At 44.1% G+C, this 14,672-nt stretch overlaps 1 protein-coding gene across 1 annotated transcript in view; it reads left to right on the top strand.

Annotated features, from left to right (window-relative positions):
* The first annotated feature begins 6,153 nt into the window (after positions 1-6,153).
* Positions 6,154-14,672, top strand: part of CUNH13orf42 (chromosome unknown C13orf42 homolog) — a 34,841-nt gene continuing 26,322 nt past the window's right edge. Inside the window, exon 1 of the mRNA XM_027772276.1 lies at positions 6,154-6,564. Coding sequence (XP_027628077.1) covers positions 6,154-6,564 — 411 coding nt within the window. The remainder of the gene's footprint in view (positions 6,565-14,672) is intronic.

Here is a 14,672-nt window from a genome sequence, read left to right as displayed (position 1 = left end):
GGACAGCAAAATGCCTGGCTGACCCAGCTCCCCATTTGAGCCCAGCCTCTGCTAACTCATCATTGAATGAGTCACAGGAGGGTCACTAGCATGCCCAGCAGAAGCCAGATAAATTGCAAACTTGTGAACAAATGTAAAGATTGTTGTAAGCCAGTAAGTCTGGGATGGTTTGTACATAGTAGTAGGTAACGAAGCATTAACCTTTCTTGAATCTTATAGTGCTCCTACTCAAGGTTTTTGAATAGACTTTACTCTCAATTCCATTTTCTATATCATGTTCTGTTCCAAGTTCTTAGCCAGTCAGGGTCATCAGAGATGGTTGTATGGGTTGTTCACTGTACTGGGCATCCTGCTAAGGGAGTCAGTGGGCATTGCTTGCCTGGCCTTTATTTGGAGAGGGCACTTTTTCTAAACTGAATGAAGACATCTTATGGGCTCCCAGAGCTCTGATAAAGGGTACTTTATGGAGTCAGATCCAAAGCTGTTGACCAAGCCTTAAGGACGCTCCTTTAACTGCCTGATGCCACATTCACCTTTCCCTCGGATTTTCTCTGACCCAGTGTCTCATGACTCATCCCCAGTCTTGGCTTAGCTGGGTTATCTTCCCTGTCACTGTCAGTGCCCATCCTGCCTTCCAGTTGGCAGCAGTGCATATGGTATCCAAAATTGGAGTTGGGCCTTTTAAAGAAAGATATGAGTCTTGCTGCCAACCTCTGTATCTTTAGGCCCCTTAGTCTTGTAAGCCTCAGAGGATCGAATGTTTGCTTACAAGCACATTTTTCTTTTTTAGAGCTCTCCAAGCACATTAAATTAAGGAGTGACAATCACTTGCTATTCTACTTCCAATCTTCGTGTGGGGAGAGCCAAGCGCAGGGAGACTTGGAGCTGCTCTGCCTCCCTGGGGAAGGTGGGGAGGCTGTGCTTCATCAGACAAAAGTCCATTTTTGTTTCATTTAATCAAAGATCCAAAGAACAGGGCACTACAGTCTGAACCAGGGCAGTCAGTCGCCAAGGAAAATTCTGTTTCTCACAATTCATAGCACAACCAGAGAGTGAAATGTTCCTATAAGCTGTGCAAATGGACCAACGTGACATGGGATACACGTTGTCGAACTTTGTAATCTTACCCTTCTTTAAATATTCAACACAATTACTTGATCTCTTCCTTCTTCAGCTTCTCCCCTCTTCCTCTGCACCCTTCCTCCATTCCTCTCTCCCTCCACAGTTTACCTGCTTTCTGGGAACTGCTGACCCAGAGTCACTTCTGGTCAGCGAGGCAGCCATGGGGATTTCTAGCTATGCAATTAGGGAACAAAGGTACCAACTGCTTTCTTTTATTTGGGATTCTTTATAGGAAGTGCAGTTTCTGGCTGGTGGAATTGAAGGAGCTTCAGCCTTCTTTTTTTTGGAGCGGTTTTTGCTACAGGGCACATGTGCTCGCCAGAAACAGAGAGAGACAGAGGCAGAAAGCAAGAAATCACCCCCCAGAGGAGATGGCCACACCGCAATTCCTTCTCCATTCTCTTCTTGGGATCATGGGCGCACGTGCACATGCACCCGGCGTGAGTTTAAGCCACCAGGTCCAGGACTTGAACCACCATTGATGACTACATGGGAGTCCAGAAAAATAGCCATTATGCTAACTGCTCGTCTCAAGGAGCTTCAACCTTAAGAGGTGTGCTCCACTGAGACTTTCCTGGGTTATAGCATGATACTGAGCAACACATCTGACTACAGAGAGTGAAATGATGAGGTATTTCCTGGACTCCACCCAGAAAGAGACAGAATGCTTGGCTACATGCCCTGTGAACAGGAGGGTTGGTCATGATGGGGCAACCCAACTAGCATCTCAGGGAAACAGCCTTATTAATGGCATTGGTCTAAACTAGCGACTTTCTAAGCTGATTGTTATTAGAGCTGACCCATTTGAGCTTGTGATCCCTACAAATATTAAAGGATGATAACTCTTTTGAATTATGAATTGATCCTACATACTTGCCTGGCATAATAGTTTGGCATCTGTATATTGGGAGCTACAACACAGAAGTAGAAGTACTACTATTTTTATGTATATTACGAAGTAATAACTGTTACTTTTTATTGAGCAAATATGACATGATAAGTATCTCTCTGTATTATCTCATCTATTTTTGTGTTTTTTTTTAAATCTATTTTTCATGTATATTTAAGGTATATATTGTGATGTTTTGATATATCTTGAGGAAATATTCATGCAAATTAAAATCCATCACCTTAATGGTTAACCTACATTATTTTGGCAAGAGCACCTAAAACCTACTCTTTTGGCAAAAATTCCCAGTACAATAAATATTAATAACTATAACCCTCATGTTGTGTATTAGAGCTCTAGACTTATTCATCCTACAAATCTGCACGTTACAGCATTATTCACAGTAGCCAAGATATGGAAACAACCACTGTCTGTTGACAGAGGAATGGATAAAATACTGTGAAATACACGTGTGTACTTGTGTGTGTATATATATGTATGTCATATTATATATACATGTATATATATATGACACACACTGGTATACACACATATACATACAATAGAATATTATTCAGCCTTAAAAAAGGAGATACTGCCACTTGCCACAAATGGATAGATGTGGAGGACATTATATTAAGTGAAATAAGATGGACACAAAGAAGAATACTGCTTGGTTCCACTTATATGTGGGAACTTTATAAAAATAGTTTAATACATAAGGAGAGAGAATACAATGGTGGTTGCCAGAGTCAGGGTGCAGAGAGGAGGAAATGTGGGAGATATAGGCCACAGGATATATTATCTCATTTAGTCATTACAACAACCCTATGAAATCAGCAGTATCTACTTTTTCTTGAGCAAATATGATACATTAAGCACTCTCTAATATCTCATTTAATCATTACAACACGCCTCTTAAATAAATAGATGATATCTACAGTTGCAGATGCTCGGAGTCTTTTCCAAAGCTCAGAGTCTAAATAACTGCTGGTTCAAACCTGATCTGAGTGAAGCTCAGGCTCATGTTCTTTTCTACCACCTGACCTGCCCACTGGGCATCGCTGCAAACCTGAGCTCCCCTGGGAGCAGGCAGAAGCTCAGTCACCTTCTTCTGTGCCCGCTGCCCATAGCTGTCCCTGCCCACCATCACTGCAGGATAAATCCTCTGGATTGCTCTGCTGTCACCCTAGGATTCTTCCCTCTGAGAAATTTTAGAAATTTCTGGAACAAAGCAAGGTCTGTTACACCAAGTTACTTTGTGCAGAGTCTCTGGGATTCTAGTTAAGCCTCAAGGTTATGATACCTCCCCAAAGACAGGTCTGGTCTGTGCACAGTGCGAAGCATGTGGTCCACAGTGGGGCTGGCATGGAGGGGCACAGTGCTGGACTGGGGAGGAGACGGGCTCTTCTCTCTCCCTGCTTACATACTTGTTCAGTGTTCTCCACATTTCGGGGACAAGGCCTATGGACTGCCTGATTTGGGATTTGATGCCAATTGCGATGTCCTCCAAGTGCACGTGGTAAAACCACCAGGTGATTTCACACCCATTCTTAGAGCTGAGGCCACGAGCAAATCTGAACAGGTGCAGCAGAGGCAATTGCCATCTGGATGGATTTCACTTCTCCAGCAGAGATGGCGAGTACTTTTATAAGGAGAAAGCATTCTCTTCCCTTGAACCCTTTGGCAGGAGAGGGGGTGGCTTTGGGGAAAGGATTGGCATGGGAGGTGATGAGAATCAGCTAGTTGGGTAGAAGATGGTGTTAAACGTCCTGCCCATTAGTATTCAGGAAACGCTCTGCAAGTCGATGTCAGCAAAATTTTCTCTGAATTTCCTTTGTGAGTCTGGCCCTGCCAAGAATCTAGCAGAGAGGGAGGAGTAGGCAGGAGGTGAATATATAGGAAGACAGTTTTATTCCCATTGTGATCAAGAGGTTAGGTCGCTTGTGACAGTCTGGATATGAAAGTAGGTATCATTTTTATCTATTTAAATCTCATCTAAATCCATGTAGAATAAGCATAATGATAAACCCGCTGAGAAAGGCTGTGTAGTGACAGCCCCTGGATAGCCCCAAGAAGCAATTCTGCCTGCACTTGTCTATGCTGAGTGCTTCCATACTGTAACCCAGTGAAGCCAGAGAAAGGAGTGGGATAGAAACACCTAGAAGATCTCAGGCCTCAGTGACTTTAAGTGTCCACAGCCGCCAGAGGGATGTGAGACCAGTAAATAGGACTTAAAGCTGAAGCACTGGGGCTGTGGACTGATTCTGCACCAAGATTTACATGTTAGACCAGTCTCATAACCTCTGAAGGGCATGCCTTCTTCCTCTGTGAATTGACGACCGCTAAAGATGATAATGGAAATGATGTCTCTCCCACAAAGGAAGCCACAAATGTCACATACATTAATGCACATGGAAACGCTTTGTCAACCCCAAAGCACTCTGAGTGTAAGGCTTAGATGCTTCTATGAGAGGGTCTTCAAGGAGTGTATGGAAAATGTATATTATGAAAAAAATACATGGATTTCATAATTGTTTTTCACCAAAATAAACTCAGACTTTAATCCTGTTTTCCTACAGACTTTTCGAAGTCCCGTTGTACATGTGAATATCTGTACCCAGGAGAATGCCACACGCAGAGGAGGTCCTCAGTGCGAACACGTTTATAACGCTGTCTTGTACCTAAACACAAAGAAGTGTGCATTGTTCTACAGCAGGATATAATAATGTAGAACTGTTTCTCTTTTTATCACAGACCCCTTGAATATCCAATAAAAACCTGAACTTCTTTTCTCTTTCAAGAAAAACAAATGAAAACAAAAATACCCAGAGCAAACAACAAAAATAAACTGTGCCGAGTACATCCAGTAACACTCTACATACAATTTCTGGGGGCCCCTAGTCACCTCTAATGCCCATCCCAGCTTAAGAAAAGTGTCTCTGGAGGCCAGCAGGTGGCATGGTGGTTAAGGGTGCTGGATTCCCACATGGCCAACTGTGGTTCAAGTCCTGGATCTGGTGGCTTGCTTTCTCTCTCTCTCTCTGTCCCTCTCTGGTCAAATTAAAATAAGTAAATAAATAAATAAAGATAAATTAAATAATTCTAAAAAAAAGAAAAGTGTCTCTGATTGAAGCCTGGGAGAGAAATAGACCACGTAGAAAAATGAGCACAGTAACGATGTTTAGCATCTGTCTGAGAAAAATCCTAGTGAGAACATTGCTGGCACTCTAATGTACTCCTACAATGCTCTTGAAAACATCACTTATGTCTGATTTTAACTAGACTATTTAGGTTAAAGTGTGCTTGGGTTAAAAAGTGTGCCTGCCCCAGGCACGCAGCCACCCTTCAGCTCCTTTATGCCAGTGTGGGGAAAGTGGGCGAGTCTGGATACCTGAATCCTCCCACCTCCACAATGGGCTGCTATCTGGTGACACCTGTGAGGTCCCGTTACCGCACGGCCAGGTTCCTCCAGGAGGCTCTGTTGCCCGCTCAGAGCCCGACTTATCGGGGATCTGCAGGCACCTGCCAGGGACCCTGGCTGCTGCTGCCCTGGCCCTTCCCAGGAGATTGGATTTTACCCTGAGGAACACGCATTTCTGGGCTAAGGAACATGCATTTCTGTCCCTGCTAAGTAGGTCTTCATTGTGGATCCAGGGCCTTCAGAACAAGGGCCAGCTCAGCCAAGGTGGGAAACCTAAAACATCCACACCAAGATCAAATACAACCGAGTGAGACCACATCCAGAGATGGAAAATGAAAAGAAAGGAAAATGACTGAGCCCACAAAGCATCCTCCAACTTTTCCCTCCCAGCCAGGGCCTTCCAGGGAAGGTCACAGAGGAATTTGCTGCAAATGGTTGGCAAAGCCAGCCAGGGCCCTTGCTTCTAAGCTCACAGTGCGCTGCCTCCTGTCTTCAGGCTGTATATGGCATCTTGGTTATGGGATGTAAATATCCCCCCCATGAGAGATGCACAGGCCACCCGCCTGACCTGGCCCGTGCTCGCTGGGATTCCAGAGATCAGAGGCCTCGGGGAAAGCAGATGGCGTGAGGCCTGCATGTCGGCTCCTCCACCCTCAGATAGATCAAGTGGCGGCAGCACAAGCAGCTGGAAGGTGCCCACAGAGAGAAACCGAGCACCATGTTCAGAAAGATCCACTCCATGTTCAACCCCAGTCGGCAGAGGAAGGCAGCGGTGGCGGAGAGCCCCTACTACGACGGAGGCAGCCCCACGGTGCGGCTGATCCGCAGCAGCTCCATGTACGTGGTCGGGGACCACGGGGAGAAGTTCAGCGAGTCCTTAAAGAAGTATAAAAGCACCAGCAGCATGGACACCAGTCTGTGCTACCTGCAGCAGGAGGAGGACCGGGCGTGGATGTACTCGCGCACCCAGGACTGCTTGCAGTACCTGCAGGAGCTGCTGGCCTTGCGCAAAAAATATCTCAGCAGCTTTAGCAATCTCAAGTCTCACCGTGAAGTTTCCTCAACCTCCTCTAAATCCTCCAAAGCAGAGAAGAAGGCCCTGGCCCAGTCCAGTCCCAAAGACATAAAGGTAAGTGTTGCTGGGCAGGACAACGTGGATGGGAATCCTTCCATCAGCCCTGGACACCTGCTGAAACCTTCCTGGGCATGGCTTAATTAACCCGTCGAATTTTGAGCAATGGTTCAACAGTCCTCAGAGACTTTACTTGGCCCTCTTGCCAACCTGAGGAACTGTGGCTAATTCTGTGTTTATGTTTAGTGGTGAGGAAATGAAGCGTAGTTAATGTCTACAACGCAGCCAGGTGGGAAGAGCACCGGCTGTGGGTCAGGCAGTACTGAGTCTGCATTGGACACCTGTCATTTATTGCCCCACTTTATAGATGAGAAAGTGGCATTTGGATGACAGCAAATCATTTCTCCAAAATGTATCATTATTTTAAAAATTATCATCACACCTAAAAATCCCCGTGAAAAGTAAAACCTTCATATGGACTAGTTGTTTTCACGTACCCAGGTGCTTAGCCCCACGCAAACTACACACCTGGAGGGTGGGTTCCAGCTGTTCCTTTGATCCAGACATTCTGGTGAAAGTCTGTGTCTGGCAGGAGATTGCCCATGGCTTTGCTAGGTACTCCAGCCAGACGGAAGGATGAAGTTAGTGAGAGAAATGACTTGCCTTTATTGTTTATACTTATTACAGTGTGTTGTGTGTTTCCTCTTTTTTTGGGCCTTCCAATACTGCCAGAACAGAAGGTGGGAGGAGCACATTCTGTGTCATAGCAGGGCAAACAGACTCGGTGACCCCGTCTGTACATGCTAGGCCATCTGATTTTAATTATGAACTTCCAATACATTTAGTTTCTCATTCCTTCACTTTTTCAAATTCACTTTTAAAATGTTTACTTATTTAATCCATCACACACACACACACACACACACACACACACACACACACACAGAGAGAGAGAGAGAGAAACAGTGAGAGAGAGATGAGCACCCTCAACAAGGTCCGCAGGCTCTGATCCACCCCCACTCTCAGCCAGCCCGGATCAGGGCATACACTTGGGCACCCAGCATGCTCAGAGAGATCTGGGAGGCAAATCCAGCACTCTTCTCATGTAGGTCCACTTGTGTTACTGCTGCACCACTGTGTGGTGATCCTGTTTTCTTTCCTTTAAAAAAAATTTTTTTTTTGATTGCCTGTGGTTGTGGCCATTTTTTTGTATAATTCCATCACTCATTTTCCTGAGACTGAGCTAGATGATGTTCAGAACAAGCCTGTCTCCCACCTCTTTGTGTCTCCCCAGAGCATCCTGTGGACCGTGCAAACTCCATTAATGTTGAATGACTGACTGGCCCACTATCAGATCTCTAGAGCTTGGCTTAACCTCGCTGGTTTCAACTGTCTGCATTTTATACTAGACGGGAACAGTTTAAATGATCACTTTAAGTCCAGAAAGTATGTCAGTGTCGGGGCCCATACAAAAGGGCCTTGGTGCTGCCCCAGTGGCCAGCCAACTATAGATTTGTGGGCCAGCTATTTCCCTCCTTCCAAGTCACCTCTGACAACAAAGGTGATTGCTGTGGCTTCTGGACTCCATGTTCGAATATTCCGTAGTTCTAGGCCCTGGTTAGATTTCCTCTAGGCTCATTTCTCTGCAGTGGGAGGGAAGAACTTGCTAGATGTAGCCTCCCTCCTCCCTGCACCCTTTCTTATTGACCTGCCCGAAGATTGAGGGAGGGGACAGAATGACTGGCTCTAGCCCTCAGGAATGGCTGTGAAGAGGACCAGAGGCATGACACATTTTTTTTTTTTTTTGAGAGGTTTTCTCTATAGGGTGTATGCACTTGCCAGACAGACAGAGAGACATAGAGACAGAAAGCGAGAAATCACCCCCCCAGGGGGGATGGCCACACTGCAATCCCTTCTCCTCCATTCTCCTCTCAGGATCTTGGGCACGCACGCACACGTGCCCGGCGTGAGTTTTAAGCCACTGGGTCCAGGACGCGAACCACGGTCGACTATGTGGGAGTCCAGCGACATAGCCATTACGTTAACTGCTGGTCCCAAGGCATGACACATTTTATGGATTTTTTTTTTATTTTTTAGTAAGGGAGAATTTATTTTACTGAAAAGTATAAAATGATCTTTAGGTTCAGGCTGGTGGTGCAATAGGTAACACACTGAACTACAGTGCTGGAAGCCATATGGCTGACTGTGGGTTCAGATATTTCAGATATTCCATTTGGTTTGAGAACATACTGGGCACATATGTGTATACTCGGGATTCTGAGAAACTGGAGGTCTGGGGAAGAGACCCTATTTGAGATTTCATCTCTCTCTCTTTCACTAATGCCACATATTCTATCATGAATAAAATGCTTTTCACCAGTTCAGTCTCATGTACTTAATCTATCTTCTGTTGCGGTTCCATCTTCCCGATTAAATTCTGGGATATTCAGCTCCAGACTTGTCCCTACAGTTATGTTGGCCCTCTTCTTAGTTTTTGAACTCTTATTTCTGCGTATCTGTATTTAATTTCCCTGGTATAGCACTTCCTTGAGAACTTCTTGGAGATCTGCTCTGGTGTTGGTAAATTCATTCAGGTTTTGTTTACTGAGAACATTCTTGTCTTTTCTTCCCTTATGAAAGATAATCTTGCTGGGTACAGTATTCTTGGTTGAAATTGCTTTTCCCTTAACGCTTTGAGTATATTTTCCCATTCTTTCCTCGCTCTCATTTTTTCCCATGAGAGGCCCGCTATTAGCCTGATTGGGATATCTTTTGTAGGTAACTTGACATTTCTCTCTTGTCAATCTTGGTATCTTGTCTTTGTGGTTTTGGTCAATCTGGCTATAATGTGCCTTGGAGAAGATCTTCTTGGATTGATTCTATTTGGGGTCCTTTGTATTTCTTGGGACTGGATCTTTGAATGCCTCTCCAGGTTTGGAAAGTTTTCTAGCAGGATTTCATGAAATAGATTATCAATGCCCTTATGAGTCTCTTCACCTTCTGGAATACCAATTATCCGGATATTTGGATATTTGATGGTATCTAGTATTTCTCATATATTATTCTCATTCTTTGGGCAATTTTCTCAGTCTTTTTGGTGGATTTTTCTAGGCCAGCGATTCTGTCTTCTACGTCTGAGATTTGATTTTCTGTATGATCTAGCCTGCTTTTAATACATTCAAGGAAGATTTTGACTTCCTGTATTATAGCCTTCATCTCTAACAGGTCCATTTGATTCTTTTCTATAGTGTGTATTTCCTATTTTAGATTTTGCAAGAATTTCCTTACCTCCTGGAATTCATCAGCTCCTTTCTCCTGCCTCTTCTGCAGTTCATTGCCTCTCTTCTCTTCCATCTCTGTTAGCTTTGTCACTATGAATATTCTAAATTCTTTATCTGACATTTCCATGAGTTTCATTATATTGTCTGAAGATGAAGAGGAGTTATTCTTTTCCCTTGGAGGAGAGGTACTTTCTTGCTTTCCCATATTTCTTGTGACCCTATGGTGATTTCTAGTCATCTAATGGATGGTGCATTTCTTCCCACTTCTTAAAGTCCAGTCTGAGCGTTCAGAGGTGTCCAGGAGGTGATCTGCAAGCTCTCTTCTGTTCCATTTTCACTCTTTGTGCATCAGATTCAGTGAGAATAGATGAATATTCTGACCCTAATTGTATTCAGATGTTTAGATCCTGTACACCTGGACCTGTCTAGACACTAAGTGCTTAGAGGCTGAGGAGACAATGAATAAAAAAGAAAAAAGGAAAAGAATTACAGAAGAGGAAAGAAAAAGAAAAAATGAAATGAAAAAGGAGAAAGTAAAAAAAAATAATAAAAAACATTAGATGTTAATTTTAAAAAGCAAATAAATGAAAACTGTGGGCCATTTGTGTGCTGCACAAAAGCAGTATTTCACAGCTCAAGTTCAGTATCCATGTCAGGATGGGCCTGGCTTGGGTTTGTGCCTTTACTAAATGAAATGGCAAAAGGCAGCAATTAGCACAATAAAAGAAGAGCTCAAGAGCCCAGGTAATACTTTACCTTTAAAAAATTTTTTTAAAAAATTAAAAGTCACAGGGAGACACAGTGAGACAGAGAGAGACAGAGAGAAAAGGAGAGAAGGAGACAGAGGTAGCCCTACCCACTAGAAGCGATTCTGGAGGGGGAAGGCTCTTTCTTCATTTTTGGTCAAGGAAAGCTATATTTCACAGTTCAAGTTCAGTATCCCGCTCAGGATGGGCCACTCTATGGATTTCTTACTGTGGTGTCATCAGGAAGGAGATTTGAAGTCAATCACAGAAGGTTTAGCATTTAGCTCTGCTATTTATCTGTGCCTTTGTCAAGCAAAACTGACCTCTCTGGGTCTCTCTTTTTCTAGCATAGAAATGGGAATGACAATAGACCTTTAGAGGAGTCAGCAAGATCCTGCATGTGATAGTGTGTGGCACATACTAAGTACATTTCAATGTTTAGTGACTCTGAAATGTCAAATGTGGGAAGTTTTTAGCACCTTTTAGGTAAGCTGCTCTCCTCCATTGCTCCTACAGAAAGAGCTGTGTGCTTGGCTTATATGTAAAATACTGGAAATAATGGTTGTAGGCTCTGTAGTTTGCAGAGCGGCCCTCTTCTGTGTGGGTCTCTGTGTTCTGTACGGACAGGTGACCTGGGGACACATTTTCCTTGAGAGGCCATCACTTTCCTACTTTGGTAGAAAATTCAGTTCATGTTCAGGTTTAGGGCAAACATCATTCTTTTCCCTAATCACCTACTATGAGATATCCCTTCAAAATTCACATTTTAAAATCTTAAGCTCCAGTACCAGATGGTGAAAGCTTATTTGGAAACAGGGTCATTGCAAATGTGATTAGGTTAGGCCATACCGGAGTGGAATGGGCCTCTAATCTGATAGGACTGGTGTCCTTATAAGGACATGGCTATGTGAAGACACAGACACACCATGTAAAGAAAGAAGTTATGCTGCTGAAGAACTACCAGAAGAACTGAAGCTGAAGAACTACCGGAAGTTAGGAGAGAATCGTGGAACAGATCTTTCACTAGCACCTTCCAAGGGAGCATGGCCCTGCCTATATCTTAATCTCAGACTTCTAGCCCCCAGAACTTTGAGATAAGTTTTCATTGCTCTAAGTTTGTGGTCCTTGGAAGAAGCCCTAGAAAATGAATACTCTGGGGGCCAGCAGTTAGTGTAATGGCTATGTCACTTGACTCCCATGTAGCTGACCGCGGTTCAAGTCCCGGATCCGGTGGCTTAAATTCACACCAGGTGCATGTGCGTGCGTGCCCAAGATCCTGGGAGGAGAATGGAGGAGAAGGGATTGTGGTGCAGCCATCCCCCCTGGGGGGTGATTTCTCGCTTTCTATCTCTCTGTCTCTCTCTGTCTTTCTGGTGAGCACACACACCCTGTAGCAAAAACCTCTCCCCCCCAAAAAAAAAGAATAAAAAAAAAGAGAAAATGAATATCCTGCTCTATAGAATTAGCCTCTTTTTTTCTCTTCTCTACCATTAACCTAAGTACTTACCTCTGTTCTAGCATGCATCATATCCTGTTGTGATTTGTTAAAATGTGTGGCTCCCTGGTGGACTGCAGTGAGCTTGGTGAGCTTGAAGCAAAAATAGTGTCTTTTTTATTCATCTGTTCCTGAAACAGCAGTGAATATCCCTGGTCACTTGTGGATAGTTTGCGAACTGTAGAAGTCTGATTGTGTGTGTGTGTGTGTGTGTGTGTGTGTGTGTGTGTGCTGTAGAGCAGGAGAGAGCTGACCTTCATATAGAGAATGGTCTCTGTGGCTCCACGGCAAGTAAATGCCAGCCTTAGCCAAGCCACAGAGCCTAATTTCTCTGATCTATTTCTAGTCTTGGGGTAAGAGTGACTTCTAAAGCATTTTGATTATGTTCTGTGCAGAAGAAATATATTTTAGATATTGACCTAGTTTCCCCAAAGATATAACCAAAACAAAAATTTCATGCATAGATGAATTCCTGTTCCTTGCTTGATACTCTCATATTTCCAAAGTATTTCATGCTGTTCTAGTTTCTTTCTTTTTTTTTTTTCATTTAGAGATTTTTGCTGTAGGGCACATGTGTATGCGGGAGAGAGACAGAGAGATAGAAAGTGAGAAATCACCCCCCTGGGAGCATTGACCAGGCTGTAATCCCTTCTCCTTTTGGGATTTGGGGCAAACATTCACACACACCCAGCATGAGTTTCAAGCCACCGGGTCCTGGACTCTGACCAACACTGGCTACATGGGAGTCCAGTGCCTTACTGCTATGCTACCTATGCTACCTGCTGACTCCATGCTGTTTTAGTTTAGTTTTTTTTTTTTTAAAGACATTAGAGGGCTAGCCCCATAACCTAGAGGTTAGGGAGTCAGATCCCTCCTAGCCAATCATTGTTTGAATTCCAGCCCTGGCAGCTTGGAAAACACCCTGGGAGCATGTACATGTCTGCGCAGTATTCCAACAGCATGGACAAACGGAGGAGAGGGGCTTGTGGCATGACCGTGCCCCATTGCAAAGTGCTTTCCCCCTCTCTTTTTCTCTTTAGTGAGCACACATGTCCTCTGGCAATAGAAATAAAGTACAATTGAAAAAAATTAAATGTTGGGCATGACACGCTAACTTGATTTTACAAGCCACTACTGGGGTCAAGACCTATGGTATTTTGGGACCAGCAGTTAGCGTAATGGCTATGTCGCTGGACTCCCATGTAGTCGACTGCGGTTCGCATCCCAGACCTGGTGGCTTAAAACTCACACCAGGCGCGTGTGCGTGCGTGCCCAAGATCCCGAGAGGAGAATGGAGGAGATGGGATTGCAGCATGGCCATCCCTCCTGGGGGGTGATTTCTTGCTTTCTATCTCTCTGTCTCTCTCTGGCGAGTGCACGCGCCCTATGGCAAAAACCTCTCCAACAAAAAACAAAAACCTATGGTTTTTGTTTTGTTTTGTTTTGTTTTGTTTGTTTGTTTTTATTCTTATAGCCCTCATTGAAATGCTATTCATGGCATGAATCCAAAGGGTGCCAAATGGTCTGCTGTCTCATTCTCTTGGAGACACTCAGAGCCTGGAAGGGCACACATGTGGGATGATAGGAATAGGAGATGAGAATGGACTAGGAGTGAAGTAAGCCTGGGGTGAATGTGAGAAGCTCCCCAGGAACCTGCACAGTAGGTCCCAGCCAGGCCCTGTGACCATCTCTTCCTCCATCAGATAGGAGGTCATTACAAAAAGTAGTGAAACATGCTTTTTTGCAACAATTTAAAAATCAAAACAGTAAGAGTTTGTAGCTGAGGATTTTTGTGTCAGTATTAGGCACAGTGAGTTTGGGACTCATCATTTGGGTGCTCAAATGTTAGAATTTCCAATGTGGGGCATAGTGCATGGAATAGCATATTTGAAATGGCTTCCATCTTCAAATATAAATTCTCTGAACCGAAAGAACAAGGTCTCTTTCTTCTCTGAGCATCTTAGGTGGTTCTTCCAGTGAAGAGAAACAGCGAGGGTCTCCTCCATACCCACTTCCCCTTCCTGTGCCACAGCCCAGGCACAATCAGGAGAAACCAACAGTTATTTATGAGGTCTAGTGGTCCTCCAAATCTAACATGCTAGATATTAGCCTCATTCTACAGATGAGAAAACTGGAGCTCAGAGACATTACATGATTTATGTTAGTTGTGCACCTGGTGAATAGAGAGCCAGGATTTGAACTCAATCTGTATCATGCCAGAACTCACACTCTTGTCATTGTATCCATAGCACCTCTTGGCTGGAAAATGTGTCCTGAGATCGTATAATGTACAAACAGCATCACGCACTTAGAGTGCAGTGAGGAAGCTGCTTTATCCTGCATGCCTGGCTCAGGTAGAGCAGTTAGGGTGGTACCTACCTCTTACCTCATGAGGATTCTGTACTAGGGTGAAGCTTTCTCCCGAAGAGGCTGCACTGCCTGGGCTCCCTTTGTCCGGGAGAAAACTGACTGAACAAAAGTGATCAGAAGGCATGCTTTCAGCTGTCTCCTCTCTAAAATCTATGCATAAAATTTCCCTTCATCTTTACACCTCTTCATATGGCTTCCTCTGACTTCATGTTTATTCCATGGCATTGAAATATTGAGTTTGTGTTACTTACTTTTGCACTTCTCACCACACAC

Source organism: Tupaia chinensis, unplaced genomic scaffold (assembly GCF_000334495.1).
Source record: "Tupaia chinensis unplaced genomic scaffold, TupChi_1.0 Scaffold000037_20, whole genome shotgun sequence".
NCBI classification, from domain to species: domain Eukaryota; kingdom Metazoa; phylum Chordata; class Mammalia; order Scandentia; family Tupaiidae; genus Tupaia; species Tupaia belangeri.
This window is presented reverse-complemented; position numbering and strand designations above follow the sequence as displayed.